Raw genomic sequence first — 16,517 nt, forward strand, 5'->3', positions numbered from 1 at the left:
CTTCGCCATTTGAACATCTCCGGCCCTCCAACCACCTCACAGCGTCCTCCCCCAGTCAACACCTCCCCTTCCCTCATAGCCCCATCCTCGAATTGGAACACCGTTGGATCTGCTTCCCATGCCTCTCCGGATACATGATTCTACAGATGTGGCGATCCCTGTACTAACTCCATGTCTGCACATGTTCTCTATGGACCTCAGGGGATCTCTCTGCCATACGTCAAGATTCCCATACTGTGCAGAGTCCTCTGTTGGGCTAATGTTTATCGTTTATTGCCTTAGTAAATCTGGGGTGGGTGGGCCTGTTCGGGCCTCCGGGGCAGGGGTTTTCCGCGGCTGGCCGCGGGGGCTCCGGCCCCGGGTGGCCCGATGGGGTCACACCCTCCTCTTCGTGTTTCTAACAAGTTATAGTGTTACTACTGTGGCTATTTGGTCACCACACCTTGTTCCCTCTCTGTTCCTGTAGATTTGTTTTCCTCCCTCCCCTCCTCTTCCCTCCCCCTATAGCTCCTTTTGCTTACTAAATACAATACGTACACTTAATTGATTTTGTCCACACACGGGCCCCGGGTCTCCTCTCCGAGCGGCTGGGTTCACCCATCCCCCACTCGACCTCCAAGGTCGACGTCGGACGAACTGGACCCGCGGGTCTATTTCCTCCTTGGGTCCGACTAGTGAGAATAGATCTTCTCTGTTTTCTAGTTACTGGTACTGATATATGCCTGTTCTTCTTTTGTTCTCCTACCCTTTCTCCTCTTCTTTCTCTGGTCTTCTTTCCTTCTTTGCTCCCCTTCTCTTCTGGGATCCCGCTGGTGCGCTTCCACATGGACAGTTCTCCACTTCTATTCCATGGCTCTTAGAATAGTTTCCCTGAACACGAAAGGTTTGAACAGCCCACGCAAACGCTCTCTCTTATTTCAGTCCCTTAAACAACTCAGAGGCGATATCATATTTCTACAGGAAACCCACTTCTCGGGCAAGTCACATCCTGAACTTAGGTCTAAACCCTTCCCACACACTTTCCATGCTTGTGATCCCATGCACAAGAAGAAGGGGGTCTCTATACTCTTTGCTAACCAGCTGGACTTCATCCCGTCCGATGTACTGAGGGACCCTGAGGGTAGATACCTCCTGTTAGTGGGGTTGTTAAATGGGACCCCCTATACATTCCTGAATATATATGCTCCCAACCAACTACAGGCCCCTTTCTTTCACTCCCTAAATAGTCTATTGGCCCTGCACAGGCGTGGTAATGTGGTCTTGGGGGGGGATTTTAACGTGACCCTGGATAGTGCACTGGATAGATCCAGGCCTCTGCCCAGATCTATGCGCACCTCTCATGCGCATAACGCAACTGCTTTGAATCTCTTGTTATCACGACACCTTCTCTTCGATGCGTGGAGAGTGAAGGAGTCAAATGCTAAGGACTACACTTACTATTCCCCTATATATGATGTTTACACAAGACTGGATATGATTTTTTTGAGTACAGAGCCTGCCCAGTGTATCCTTGACGCCTCCATTCACCCTAGTACGTGGTCAGACCATGGCCCGGTCACTGTGGATGTCCTGGGTCCGCATCCTCCCGCTCGCCACCCTGCGTGGAGGTTGAATGACAGACTCCTTCTTAATCCCCAAATGAAAGCTCACATAGTCGCCGAAATATCCCATTACTTTGATACAAACACATCTCCGTCTGTTTCTCCTATGTTATCGTGGGACGCCCATAAGGCGGTAATACGCGGATACCTGATCAGTGCCTCCTCTCATAACAAGAGGGCCAGAACCAAACATATCCGGGAGCTCTCGGACTTGGTCGCTTCCCTTTCACTGAAACACAAAAAGTCAGGGTCCGCAGCAGATCTCTCTTCCTTGTCCTCAGCCAGGGGAGAATTAAACATGCTCCTGACGGCTAAGGTAGAAACTAGCTTGAAATGGCTCAACCAGTCCTTTTACGAAAAAGGGGATAAGGCTGATCGTCTACTAGCCTCTAGGCTTCGGACTAGATTGGCAAGGAATAACGTTTTATCTATCCAGTCTTCCCCTGGTAAGAAAACGGGTGATCCCAAGCGTATCACCGAGACTTTCTCTTGCATCTACGAGAAATTGTACAATGCTCATGGGCCCACTCAATCGAGCCCGGACTTTCATGCAGCTATTCACACTTTTCTGTCCCACTGCCATTTGCCCTGTCTGAGCCCATCGGTCTCAGCAGAACTGAATGTAAAGATCTCCGACGAAGAAATTGCCACCGTCGTTAAATCCTTAAAACTTAACAAGGCTCCAGGCCCGGACGGCTTTTCGGCCGCCTATTACAAAACTTTTCTCCCCCAGTTGGCGCCCCACCTTTCAACCCTCTTCAATGCTGTTTTACAGGGAGCCTCTTTCTCCAAGTCTACTCTGGAGGCTAAGATCATAGTCATCCCCAAGGATGGCAAGGATACATCCAATTGCGCTAACTATAGACCTATCTCACTACTTAATTCGGATATTAAGATTTACGCGAAAATCCTTGCTCTCCAATTGAACAGCGTCCTGCCCCACCTTATCCATAATGACCAGATAGGATTTATCCCCGGCCGCCAAGCCCGAGACAACACGAGGCGGGTTGTTAGCCTGGCTCACTATATCAACCTCACACATACCCCTGCTCCTTTGCTTTCTCTGGATGCAGAGAAAGCGTTTGACAGGATAGGCTGGCCCTTTATGTTTGAAACTCTTGCTCACTTTGGTTTTCAGGGGGAATTCCTCACGGGGATCCAGGCCTTGTACTCGAACCCCTCCGCCAGGGTTTCCGTGAACGGAGTGCAGTTGGACCCTCTGGATATCTCCAATGGCACCAGACAGGGCTGCCCACTCTCGCCCCTGATCTTTGCATTAGTAATTGAACCATTAGCAGCCCGTATCCGAGCCTCGACCGACATCGGGGGACTGGAGGTGGGGGGCTCTGTTTGCAAGATTTCCCTATTCGCAGATGATGTCCTCCTCTCGCTTTCCTCACCACACACCTCTCTGCCAAACGTTTTTAACCTCCTGTCTGACTACGGACATGTTTCGTGTTATAAAGTCAATTGGTCTAAAACGGAAGCTCTTCCCTTCCACATTCCCCCTCCCCAACTGTCCCGCATGCAAACCAACTTTAAATTCTCCTGGTGCGCGTCTAAAATCCGATACCTGGGGATCTTTATCACGCGCCGCTACGGAGACCTGTATAAGGAGAACTTCCCGCCGTTGCTTAATAACCTTATGGCTGATCTTCATAAATGGCAATCTTTGATTATCTCCTGGTTGGGTCGTATAGTAGCTCTGAAAATGAACATTATCCCCCGCTTACTTTATCTGTTTCAGACGCTACCAGTGAAAGTCCCGGACTCTGTCTTGACACAGATCCACTATTGGTTGCTCCGCTTTGTGTGGAGAAATAGGGTCCCTAGGATAGGTTTCTCTACTTTACGCAAACCAGTGGAGGATGGGGGCAGGGGTTTCCCAGATATCCGCCTTTACTATCTGGCCACTCATCTTAGCCAAGCGGTGGCATGGTTCGCCCCTACCCAGTCCATTCGTTGGCTCCAGTTGGAAACGGCGCTCAGTCACACCCCATCTTGTCGTCCTTACTCTTATCCCCCTCTAGAGCTAGATCTCCTCATTTGCAACTGCACCCTGTGCTGGAATTTACTTGTCAGCTCTGGGACTACTGCACTCGTCACTTTCACCTGCTGTCATCCCCCTCTGTGCTTACCCCCTTGTGGGATAACCCTTCTTTCGCTCCGGGTCATTCTCTGGCCCGCTCCCGCCCATGGTTGGAGAGGAATATCCGCTTTGTTCTGGACGTACTACACGAGGGTGCCTGTACACCTCTACCGGAGATCATGTCAAAATATAACTTCCCGGAAGCGAATCCTTTTACCTATTTCCAATTAAGACATTTTATTTCCTCTTTATCGAACTCATCCCCGTTCCAACCTTTATCCACCCTGGAGTCCTATTGCTATCACGAACCGCTTGTCCGCGGAATCATTTCCCTACTGTACTTCCTTCTCCAGACATGGGGCCAGTCGGCGACCCCCGGCCTTTGTGCTCCAATGGGAACGGGATCTAGGACCGCTGCCTGACGACTATGAATGGTCGGATGTCTTCACGGCGGCCGCAAAATCCTCCATTTCAACCCTAGTAAAGGAAAACGCCTACAAAATATTATATAGGTGGTATTTTGTCCCCTCTAGACTTCACAAAATGTTTCCCTCCTCTTCACCCATGTGCTGGAGAGGATGCGGTGGTCATGGCTCTTTCCTCCACATCTGGTGGACGTGCCCTAAGATCATGCTATTTTGGGACTCAGTCGCAAACCTGATGAGTACAGTGCTCCAGACCCAAATATGCAAAGACCCTTGGTCTTTTCTACTAGGCCTCCCCATTGTTAACGTTCCTCCACAAGCCGGTAAATTACTGACACAGATCTTAAACGCGGCCAGGTGCTCAATTGCTCTCCAATGGAAACAGAGAGAGGCCCCCCCCCTATCAAACAGGTCATCGATAAAGTATGGTTCTTCGCAAGCATGGAAAAAATCACTGCATACCTTCATAATAGATCTTTCCAGTTTCCTAGGATCTGGGAACTATGGTTCGCCTCTCAGGCTCCCGCAAATAGAATACGCTCCTCTGGGGGCTCGATGGCTCTGCTACTATGATTTCTGTAGTTTCCGGTTCTGTCGAGTAGATTGGATTCTACCCCTAGTGTTCCCTTTCCGTGTTCCTCAAAGGTTACCTTCCATCTTACGCTAGCGCTTTGAGCGGGGATTGTGGCGTCTGGGGGCGCGCCAGCGGTTCCCTCTAACCCTATCTTTTCTCCCCCTACTCTATACCCCCCCCCCCCCCCCCGTCTTTCCTTTCTTTTCCTCTCTCTCATCTTACCTTGTCTGTAGTCTTCTTCTATCTACTGCTATAGTCACGAGTTTAATGTTTGGTTCCCATTCGGTTGAACTGCTGTTGTAACTCCAGATGTATACTTTACCGCTGTTTTCCGTGGTTATATTTCTGCTCTTAGTATTTTATTGTTTAACGAAAAGGCTTACCCCACGTGTGGTGGGGGGTCGTTGTAACCCTTTATAACCTGAAAACTTAAATAAACAATAAAAAAAAAAAAAAAAGCCCATATCTGATCTTCCATATGGACAGGGCAGAATTGAGGACTTGTCCCCAATTTCTCCCAAAGGTGGTATCAGCGTTTCATTTGAACCAACCTATTGTGGTGCCTGCGGCTACTCGGGACTTGGAGGATTCCAAGTTGCTGGACGTAGTCCGGGCCTTGAAAATGTATGTTTCCAGGACGGCTGGAGTCAGGAAAACTGACTCGCTATTTATCCTGCATGCACCCAACAAGCTGGGTGCTCCTGCTTCAAAGCAAACTATTGCTCGCTGGATCTGTAGCACGATTCAGCAGGCTAATTCTACGGCTGGATTGCTGCATCCAAAATCGGCGAAGGCCCATTCCACAAGGAAGGTGGGCTCTTCTTGGGCGGCTGCCCGAGGGGTCTCGGCATTACAACTTTGCCGAGCTGCTACTTGGTCGGGTTCAAACACATTTGCAAAATTCTACAAGTTTGATACCCTGGCTGAGGAGGACCTTGAGTTTGCTCATTCGGTGCTGCAGAGTCATCCGCACTCTCCCGCCCGTTTGGGAGCTTTGGTATAATCCCCATGGTCCTTACGGAGTTCCCAGCATCCACTAGGACGTCAGAGAAAATAAGAATTTACTCACCGGTAATTCTATTTCTCGTAGTCCGTAGTGGATGCTGGGCGCCCGTCCCAAGTGCGGACTCTCTGCAATAGATGTATATAGTTATTGCTTCACTAAAGGGTTATTGTTATGAGCCATCCGTACATGGAGGCTCAGTTGTTGTTCATACTGTTAACTGGGTATGGTTATCACAAGTTGTATAGTGTGATTGGTGTGGCTGGTATGAGTCTTACCCTGGATTCCAAATCCTTTCCTTGTTGTGTCAGCTCTTCCGGGCACAGTTTCCCTAACTGAGGTCTGGAGGAGGGGCATAGAGGGAGGAGCCAGTGCACACCAGATAGTACCTAATCTTTCTTTTAGAGTGCCCAGTCTCCTGCGGAGCCCGTCTATTCCCCATGGTCCTTACGGAGTTCCCAGCATCCACTACGGACTACGAGAAATAGAATTACCGGTGAGTAAATTCTTATTTTTTCTGGGATTTTTATAACTTTTGCCTCATTTACTCTCCATGTCACAAACTATTACCCTTTAGTAAAGTTGTGGCGAGCGAAGCGAGACACCGAGCCTGAAGCGTGGCGAGCGGACGAATGTCACAAAATTTGGGTTAAAAAGGTTTAAAAACAAAAAAAATATCTATTTTTTTTGTGTCTGACTTTTGACCCTGTCTGACTTTTGACTGTCGACCATATAGTGTCTGATAATAATAACTGTCTATGAGCTATACCACACCCATTTTTAGGGCCAGCACCGGGCACCACAGTTTTTTTCTGTTTTTTAACTCTTTGAGAACTTTTACAGATAGAAGCCACCACGGATCTTGTAATAAACTTGCATAACAAGTTGCGAGTTTACCTGCAATAACCTAACATGAACTCGCACTTCTTATAGCCTCAGACTTGCAAATTCGCAGGCTATTACATAATGTGAGTTGCAGGGCAAACTCACACCCAACTTGCAGCGAATAGGTGTGTGTTTGTTCTTGCAAACAAATTTGCACCCTACTACATTTAGCCCTAAACGTCAGAGCTGTTGTACTTAGCCCATGGTTGTGGATATGTGAATAACCTGTTTTACTTGTGTCATCCGCTTTGTACCTAAAAGCTCTTGGACGACTTGGATGATCTGATCTCTGCATTCAACTACAGCACCATTGAGGAAAGATTACAGAATGTCGGACTCCTGCTGCAGTATGTGGAGGACACTGTACAGAACTTGGCTATCATACCACAGATTAACCTACCACAGTCCAACAAGAACGTAGATATTAGTGAGTCCGCTGACAGTGTGCTGTGTGTTTTTCTGGAGCGTTAGGCATATTGGGCTCCATTCGGGTGCGGTTGCACCTTCACCCATTGTTGCAAAGTACCGATTTACATGGTTGTCCTTACGGGATGGTATTGGGATCCTGGGGCTTTGGATGCCGGCAGTCAGAAGCATCCCGATGTGCAGAATCCCAACACCTTGCTGATAAGAGTTCTAACCCTCCCCATCTACCACCCTAACACTCCTTTCCAGCAGCCTTATCCTAACCCCCCCCCCCCCCTTCCCCGCAGCCTAACCCTAACTCTCCCCGGTGGTGCCTAACCCTCCCTTACTGCACAGTGGAGTGGGTTAAATATTCGTAATTTTCCAGTGGGAGGGCAGCTTGCTTGACAGCCAATATCTCCAATTCCTGGAAATAGATTTCTTAGCTTTTAATGGGTTAAAAAACTGGAGAGTTCCACCTTTCAGGAAGTGCTGGAGAGCAGAGCTCAGAATCCAGGGCAATCCACCGATGAAAATATAAAACTGTATTCCAGGTGTGTGGAGCTGGAGCAGGGACCAGCTGCTGGAAGGCTGATAGAGATGGACCCACGCTAATTAATCGAGCTCGCCTATTGCCGAGAAGCATCTCCATCTGGGGTGCACGCGCGTCCATGACGGAGACGCGCCCCATTCACTAACATGGGAGAGCATCTCTGTGCACTCCCGGCAGGGCTAGGCGGATGGATCGCCTATTCATGCCGAGAGTGCACGTATGCGATGGAGTCACACTAGATGAGTGCGGCTCCATCTGTATCTCTGGTTCTGGGCATAGTAGAGACAAGCTGCCAGTGTCTACCAAAAGGGGACAGTTCCAACTTTTGGAGTTTGCTGAAGCAAAGCAGAAAGTTATACCAAAGAGATGTATAAACATCTTGTTTGCCGGAGCGGGGGAGTGAAAACCTCCTCCTCCAGCGATACCTGTGAGCACCACAGCACATCCGCCTAGTGCTGGTGTGCTGTGTCTACCTGCTTGGTTGGCTCAAGTGCACATGTGCGAGATCTCGCTTCTATCTTGAGGTCTCACATGCAGCCCGGAGCTGGCAGCCACCACAGAAGGGACTGCGCTGTTCCTGCTGTGGTGTATGAGCAATGACACCTGCAGCTGTTAAGGGGGGTACACACGGAGCGATAATCTAAGCAATCTGACTAGATTGCTTAGATTTTCAGCAACATCGCTCCGTGTGTAGCCCCCTCAGCGATAGCGATGCGCGGCCCCGCACATCGCTATCGCTGCTGCTAGATTGGCCTGCATGCAGGCCAATCTAGCGGGTCGCTCACTTCACCCGCTGGGTGAAACGAGCGCCCCCCCCCCCCCGTCTCCCTCCGCACGCTCAGCACAGATCGCGCTGTGCTGAGCGCCGGGAGAGATGTGTGCTGAGCGGTTCGCTCAGCACACATCTCTCCCAAATCGGGCCGTGAGTACTGGCCTTTAGCTATCAGAAATCAATTGCTGCAGGTGCCAGAACGGTCAGTACCTTTGACCATTCTTATATTGCCCTGCATTTTGGCCTGCTATCTAAAGGATATCAGTGCCGATATTGGTAGGGGCGCGTAGCTGCATTAATACATGGGGGGGTGAGGGGGGGCAGCAGTATCAGCACACATAACATGCACTGATACCAGTCCCCCCATATCGTCACTACATACATCTACCCCCTAACTGCATCTTACTGTTGGCACATAGCACACCTGATTTAGTGATTTGCAGTGTGTATATTATGTCTTCTGTTATAAGTGGTTAATCTGGCAATCATAACTGCAACCCACGTCCTTGCAGATATCAGAACATTGAGGAGCACTTCAAAGAACGAGTCTCTCTTACTGCAGGGCATCAAGAGCACCGTAACTGTGAAGTCCTCTGAGAACGCAGGTAAATAGCTGTAATTCTCTCCTTTTAGTAAGACGCATTTATACTGCGCGCTGCACTGCATTTTTCAGGGACAGTTTTACTAGTTGGCAATTATGAAATAAGAGTTGAGTGACATGTTAGTGTAAATGGCATCTCTACAGATAACACAACACTACAGAATATGCAACCCCAAAAGAATATCCCCCTTTCCACCATCACATATGCATTGTGTCAGTAAAATATATGGCCAATACACACCATAAACTGAATAAGGGGCTCATGCTGAGGACATAAACCACTTTACTGGCACAGTCACATGCTACGCAACCGCTACCAGATGGGCTTTCTCTGACATGGTTGCATCCCGTCTGACTGTGCACTCCCGCTGCATCTCCGCTGTTAAAAACAGAGAATCAGTTCTGCAGAAGAGAACTGATTCCCTGCTGCTGGCCCGCCCATGCCCTGACCCCCCCCCCCCCCCCCCCCCCCCCCCCAGTGCCGGCCGACAGGGGGGGGTCAAAGGGGATACCTGTACAGGGCCCCAGGGATCAGTGGGGCCTCAAGTATATGCCCCTTAGTGCACGGCAGGCTTGTGGGCCGTCTTGTCCAAATAGTACAGTGAGCTGCAGGCAGTGAGGCCGCAGCTTCAGAGTGACAGGAGCCTCTCACACACAGTGACTGTATGGCAGGAGTGTGCACCCACTCTTCTGGGCCCAGCTCTGTTGCAGGCAGTTACGGGACATGGCAGCAGCTCTGCTGGCCTGGATTCCTGTCCTCTGCACCAGCTTCTGCCACATGGTACCTGCTGTGCGGTGTCTGGGTACTGTGGAGTGCAGCGCAGGAGAGTCTCTCCCTAGGTAAGAGTGGATTGGTGAGGGGATACAGGGCTTTGGGATGGGGTGGAAGAGCTGGGATTGCAGCATGGAGTCATGATATATATATATATATATATATATACGCGCAACAGAATTTGCTGCGCTATAAAATAATGTATCTGTCTATTTATATCTATATATATATATCTATATCAGTGATTTTCAACCTTTTTTTACTCGCGGCACACCGAACAATATTTTAAAATTGCCAAGGCACACCATCCGTTCCCCACAGAAAAAAAACACACACACACATTGGCCCTCACAGTAAAAAAAAAAATTCACACATACATTGGCCTACACAATCAATCACATTGCTCCCCACATAAATCATGTTGCTCCCTACATAAATCCTATTGCTCTACACATGAATTATTCACATTGTTCCACCCATAAATTCTTATTCTCCCCACATAAATTCTATTGAAATCCTATTGTCCCCCACAGCTGTCCTCCTCCCTATCCCTCAGTGGAGGGGGTTGTTCATAGTGGAGTGCTGGGAATACTGAGCAGTGGGCGGTCGGGCAGGTGTGGATGTGGGTGGGCAAGGAAAGCTGTGTATGCAGGCGGGAATTGGAAGATGTGTATGCAGGCAGGTGGGCTGGCTGGGTGGTGAGACGTGGCAGCCGTGACCTATGATATCACACCGTTTTCAAGGCATAGGTCACGGCCGGAGCACGACTGATCCTCTAAGAAGAGCCTGGGCCAACAGTTCACTCCACGGCACACCTTGCAACTGGTCGCGGCACACTAGTGTGCCACGGCACACTGGTTGAAAAAGCCTGATCTATATATATATCTATATCTATATATATATAGAGAGAGAGAGAGAGAGAGAGAGAGATAAGTACAGGAAATGTCTTAAACTTGCGCACAGACCACCAGCAGCAGTTTGGAGAGAGCCCCTGTTAGTGGGCCCCCAAGAACAATTTATACAGAAAAACCCCAAAAGCGCTCAGTGTGTTGTCTTATATTATACCTTATATTATATATTTCTGATTTTCATGTGTGTATAAATGAATGATCCTCCAAAGTGTGGGGTTCTATACACGGTGTTTACCTGTAAGTTTAATTAGGCCTTTTGCCCATTTTTTCAGGTGTATATTTAGTTTAAGGATATACTTACAGGTAAACACCGTGTGTAGAACACCACACTTTGGAGGATCATTCATTTGAACACACATGAAAATCAGAAAAACATGAATTCAAGTATATTATAAGGCAACAAACTGAGGGCTTTTTTTTTTCTCCTACATATAAATATATATATATATATATACAGTATACAATCTGAGGGGGCCCCAGAGATATCACTGTATCGGGCCACAAGATTTCTGTTGCCATCCCTGCACTGCACTGCAAAGACCCACTCACTGACATTCATGAAAATGTTGGCAGCACCAGTAATTTTGCTGGCAAGGACAAAGGACCTCATCCAATACACCCTGGACCCTATGTATACAAGCCTATGACTGACAGTGATGCTGAGCTCTACAGTCATTGGGGCTGATCGGCATACATTCCCTTCTGCGTGCAGAGCTCAGAGGAGTGGGATCTGCAACAGCAAGCTCACAGGGGAGCAGCAGTTCTCCTCTGAGCATTTTTTTTTAAAAGTAGTGCTCTAAAATACCAATCACAAGGTGTTTCTGGGTGCACAAAATGCATGTGATACCAGTGGTCACTGAGTTTACATCTACAGTAGAACTGATTTAAGTAAATCAAGAGCACAACTTCAACAATTATGTGCAAGTGCAGAACTTGTTACAGATGTGTTCTCTTATATCTTGCCTCAATACGCCACACAGCAAGTGATGCCTGGTGTGAGAGAGCCAACAGGTCCCGTGCAACTCCGCCAGTGCCGTTTCTAGGGCCGGGCGAGCTGTGCAGTTGCACAGGGTGCCACGGACTGTAGCTGTATTTCTTGTGGACTGGCTGTCCACATGGTATACAGCTCAAAATGTCCCTGGCAAAATGTCAGTCGCCTGAGTGGAGACATGTGGGAGATCCTACTGGACCTATAGCATGCATCCCCTTCAACCTGTTACTAGAGATTCTACTGGACCTGACTTGTGTCTTGCATTTATTATTAGTGCTGCATTCAATTTAGAGCTCAAACCTACCAAGAAGCACTTCACAAAGCAGTGTACAGTAGGTCAGGGACATTTGCACCGAGAGGGGTGGTGGGGTGGTTGGGTACTAATTACCAGGGCCTGGGCTGCAGGAGGGGCCTGGCGGGGGCCCAGGTTCGCTGTTCCTCCCTCAAGTATACTTAATCTTATGGCCGGCGCCATCTTTTTAGTGACATCTTTGGGACGATGACTGCTGCACATTGAAAGCAAAGACTCTGTCACTGTGCCAGAGTCTTTGCCATCTAGAGCACAGATGCCATCTTCCCAAATATCACTGGGAAGATGGTGCCGGCCAAGGTGGAAGGCCGGCACCCCCACCCCCCTCTTCTCCCCTGCCGGAGAATGGCAACCCCCTGTTGAGCACGCTGGGCCGTCCCGCTATTATTCTATTTTCAAATTAAATAATTTTTATTGGATGTGGACACACCCACTTTATAGGCCATTCCAGGGCCCAGCGTGGCTCTCTACACCCCTGGTCATGGACATGATGAGATTCACCGCAAAATGCATCATCAAGCTGCCATATCTCACTTTTCTAGTGGGCAACTTATGAGAGGTGGTGTACTCTCCGAGGAGTGCAGGAGAGGCCCACCCCTCTTCCGAACATTCCAGGAGAGTAGGACAGTATGAGGCTGACTGTGTATTCTTTATGGCATTAGTCTTATCTCCACATTATTCATCTTGTGCTGACAGTTTTGTAATATGATAGCAAGTGTTACCTGTTTTTATTTCTGTCACTTCGCTCTGCAATCTCTCCGGTAGATGTTAGATTGGCGGGCTGTGTGGAGTACAGTAATATCGCTCACCTTCTGGAAGGGGCAAAACTTCTAGGGAACTATTCAGAGAAACATACATTTCAGCTTGTCTCCCCTGTGATCTCTGCCTTCCTTGGAACCAATATTCCGACTGATCATCCAATCTTGCTGCACCTGAATTACATTAGTCAGGTAAGACTTCACATTCATGCTATTATACTGAGCTAATGAAGGCATAATACTGTGGACCCGTTACTCATCACAAACAACATGGTGGAGATTATGGGCCTGTTCCAGACTCAGTGGAGTGCATGCATCTGCATAGTGTGAGCACAGAGTCAGAGATGTGAATGAGGCACACAGGAGACGCTTGGTCCCCGTAATGTAATGGCCATTCTTGTGTGGTGACAGGGAGACGGCTTAGGGGACGCACGTAGATGTGTTCGTCTTATGGGCATGTCACTGATGAAAGGGTGGGCATACAGAGACACTCAACCACTCACATCAGAGCCCATAATCTAACGGAGAAGCTGACATAGGCTGGTGCAAGTTTTAATGGTGTGACTGATGGTGGCATCTAATTGGTATTTCAGCGTGTACGGACGCTGGCAGTGAGGGATTCAGTCCTTGCACATTAGAACGCACAGATGTTCACCAGGGAAGGGATTTTTAGCAGCATCTGCATAAAGTCACAGATGGACGATTGCCAAAAGACACAGACACGGATGCCGCTGCTTCCAATCAGTCCTAATGAGAGATAGGTAACGATCACTAACACCACTAATAACTAGGACACAGTAATATAATGGATAATTTGGCTTTAAACTATTTGGCACTTTAAAACTAGTGCGTATCTCACGGGAATGGAGCTGGAACCCTGCAATCATAGGCTCTATAGAGGGTGGAGACTCTAGAGCACAGCTTACACAGTAGCAGCATGTGGGGAAAGTGATGGTTAGGAGAATGTAATGGGGCCATACACTTGTGAGATATCTGGTACAACCCTTCATTTCGACCACATCGGTGCGATAAATCGCAGGATTGTATGCATGTCGAATGTGTCCCCGTGGGCGATGCGCGGGCACGCTGGTCGAATCTTTCATCTCAAGATATTATGTGCTGCACTTAATATTTATCGGATCGCATGCTGTTTTTACCACATTCAGTTTATCGCACTGCGATCTGCAAGGTATTTAGATCACTTCCAGGACACTCCCCTCCACCCATTTCAGGTCAGCTGATTACTGGTCACAAGGGGCATGCGATAAATTGCATGATTGTATACGCATCGAATGCACAAAAAAGCACGTTCGATGTGATTTATCGCACAGGGAGCTTCAAGGGAAATTGAAGCGCGATATCACTTTGTGCTCAATCGCACAAGTGTATGGGCACCATTAGATTGGAGGGGGTCACCTGATAAGACATTCCTCATATGCAAGAGCTATTGCGGCACATTTTATATTTAATGCATTTTCTTCTTGTTTTGTAGACTCTTATATGTTGTCAATGAGACAACATATTTATAATGGGTGCAGTTTGTGCACCCATTAATAGAAATACTTACCCTCCGCGGTACTGCGGCCCAGCAGCAGCGCTGCAGAAATCACTGGGAAAATGGTGTGGCGCCATTTTCCCGGTGATTCGCACATGCACAGTAGGAAAATCTCTGGGAAAATGTCTGCCACACCATTTTTCCGGTTATTTGCGCTTGCACTTTAGGCTCTGGGACAGCGCTAGTGTCTCCTAGGGACCCTAGTGCCCAGAGCTGTACAGTGCTGCTGCCTAGCGAGGAGGGGGCCCAGATGGATCCTGCACACGGGTCTCCTCCTCTCTACAAATGCCTCTGAGAAGAGTGTGTCTTTTCTGGAGTATTTAAACATAGTGAGCCTGATTCTGAGTCACAGGCAGGCAAAAGCGCACACAGCAGTGTGTACTGGCTATCGGCACCCAGAAGTGCCTGCTTGCCATAGCTTCTGGTTTGAGATCCAAATCCTGTCAGCGCTGCTGTTGGCCCAGCAGACTTATGGATTACCCTGGACCTGGCAGGCAGTGTGTGCTGGGAAAGATTCAGTATGTTTTACCGGCAGACGGGATGCTAGCTGTCAGTCAATATAGCGACAGTGGCATCCCGTATGTCGGAATCGCGTCAGCGAGGCATCGAGTCCACTTTGAGCCTGATAGCTCGCTTCGCTCCCCACATATTATATTCAGTTGATGACACGGATCCACCAACCGTGTGTGACTACCCTGCGGATGTCGGGATTCTGGCCGTCGGTATTTCAGCGGCTATCGGGATTCTGGTGTCGGCCTCCTGAACGCCGGGATACCGACACCCGGCATTTTAACTGCATCCCACTAGGCGGGCCGGGGATCCAGTCCTGGCAGTCCCCCCCTGATGGCAGCCGTGTGGGTTGTACAGTATATTCATGTTATTACTACTGAAGGGATTTTAACATCAGCAAGGCCAAAGAGTCTTGGAATGAGCTGTGCTAGCAAAACGAGTACTACATAAAAGTACACAAAGATAGGGTTACAAAATATACAGTAGGCACGTCAAATAAAAAGACAGTATATCAAAAAAATTACTTATTATGAAACTAAGGATTTGCATGATTCTACTATTAGAATCCTACTCAATAATATTGTGTTCTCTGCAGATAAAGAAAAATTTCAATGGGATGCATTGTGTCTTCTGGTCAGTGAGTGAGTCCGCCTGGAGCTCTGAGGGCTGTACAAAGCTGGCAGCCAATGAAAATGGAGTGATCTGCAACTGCACTCACTTGACCAGTTTTGCTGTCTTAATGGCTCTGCATGATTTTGAGGTAATTACCTTATACAGAGTGTGTTCCCTATCTTCTATTTTAAACACCCTACAATATTTTGACATATCAATTCTCGTTATTATGCAATCAATCCAAAATCTCTGTTTACCAATTTTTCAATATGTTTCTTTTTTGACTCACCAACCTTCTGTTCTCTCTTCCTTCCCAGAGTTGGACACTGACTCTCATCACAAAGTTCGGGCTCTCCTTGTCAGTCTTATGTCTTGCACTGTCTATCATCACGTTTTGCTTCTGCCGGTCTCTCCGTGGTACACGTAACACAATCCACACACACCTGTGTATCAGCCTCTTTTTTGGCAATTGTATCTTTCTGCTTGGCATTACAGCAGTTCAAAGCAAGGTAAGCTATAGTTCTGTAACCTTTTATCTATACTGTGGGGGAGATGTATCAAAGCTAGGAGAGAGATAAAGTTTCTTTCATTGTACAGGCCGTGTTTGACAAATGACAGAAGCCCATTGGTTGGAACTTTATCTCTCTCCACTTTATGTAACTGTCGCCAAGCTTTGATAAATCTTCCCCTATGTATAAACATGCTGCTATTGTTGCAGAGTATACTGATGGGTAATTTTGTGAGACAGTATAATAATGTATTGAATTGATTGGTTCATCTAGGCAAATGGTACTAGTTATATCACATGCAAGTCTTCTGCCTTATTATCTTTTTGTCAGATTTTTTTCTATAAGGCAATTGTAAAATGAAGTGCAAACATTTCAGCTGCAACAGATATAGAGACCTCCTGACTGCCGGAGGTTTCGGTGAGATACAGTAGTTCACAGTTGTCATTTCAGGGCTATGTCCTATCATCACAATCAGTAATGCATTGTGCCTATTGCTGGGCAGCTGCTGAGGTATGTCTGTTTACTGCTGCTGTTCAAGGGGTGGTAGGAGGGGAACACAATGAGGAAAGTGGACAACCTATCCTTGTCTGTTTCTTCATATATGCAAATATCAATCTGATCCATCGGAAACGTCCAGTAGCTTTTCTTTGGAACGTTTCGTGTCAGTTTGTGACAGGCATT

The 16,517-nt window shown here is 48.0% G+C and overlaps 1 protein-coding gene across 7 annotated transcripts in view; it reads left to right on the plus strand.

Moving 5' to 3' along the window:
• ADGRE5 (adhesion G protein-coupled receptor E5) overlaps positions 1 to 16,517 on the plus strand; it is a 295,974-nt gene that overhangs the window by 238,555 nt on the left and 40,902 nt on the right. For all 7 annotated transcript variants that reach the window (XM_063931714.1, XM_063931719.1, XM_063931718.1 and 4 more), the window contains 5 exons: positions 6,839 to 7,004; positions 8,820 to 8,912; positions 12,658 to 12,842; positions 15,311 to 15,475; positions 15,645 to 15,836. In XM_063931714.1, coding sequence (XP_063787784.1) covers positions 6,839 to 7,004; positions 8,820 to 8,912; positions 12,658 to 12,842; positions 15,311 to 15,475; positions 15,645 to 15,836 — 801 coding nt within the window. The remainder of the gene's footprint in view (positions 1 to 6,838; positions 7,005 to 8,819; positions 8,913 to 12,657; positions 12,843 to 15,310; positions 15,476 to 15,644; positions 15,837 to 16,517) is intronic.

The sequence above is a fragment of the Pseudophryne corroboree genome, chromosome 6 (genome assembly GCF_028390025.1).
Source record: "Pseudophryne corroboree isolate aPseCor3 chromosome 6, aPseCor3.hap2, whole genome shotgun sequence".
NCBI lineage: Eukaryota > Metazoa > Chordata > Amphibia > Anura > Myobatrachidae > Pseudophryne > Pseudophryne corroboree.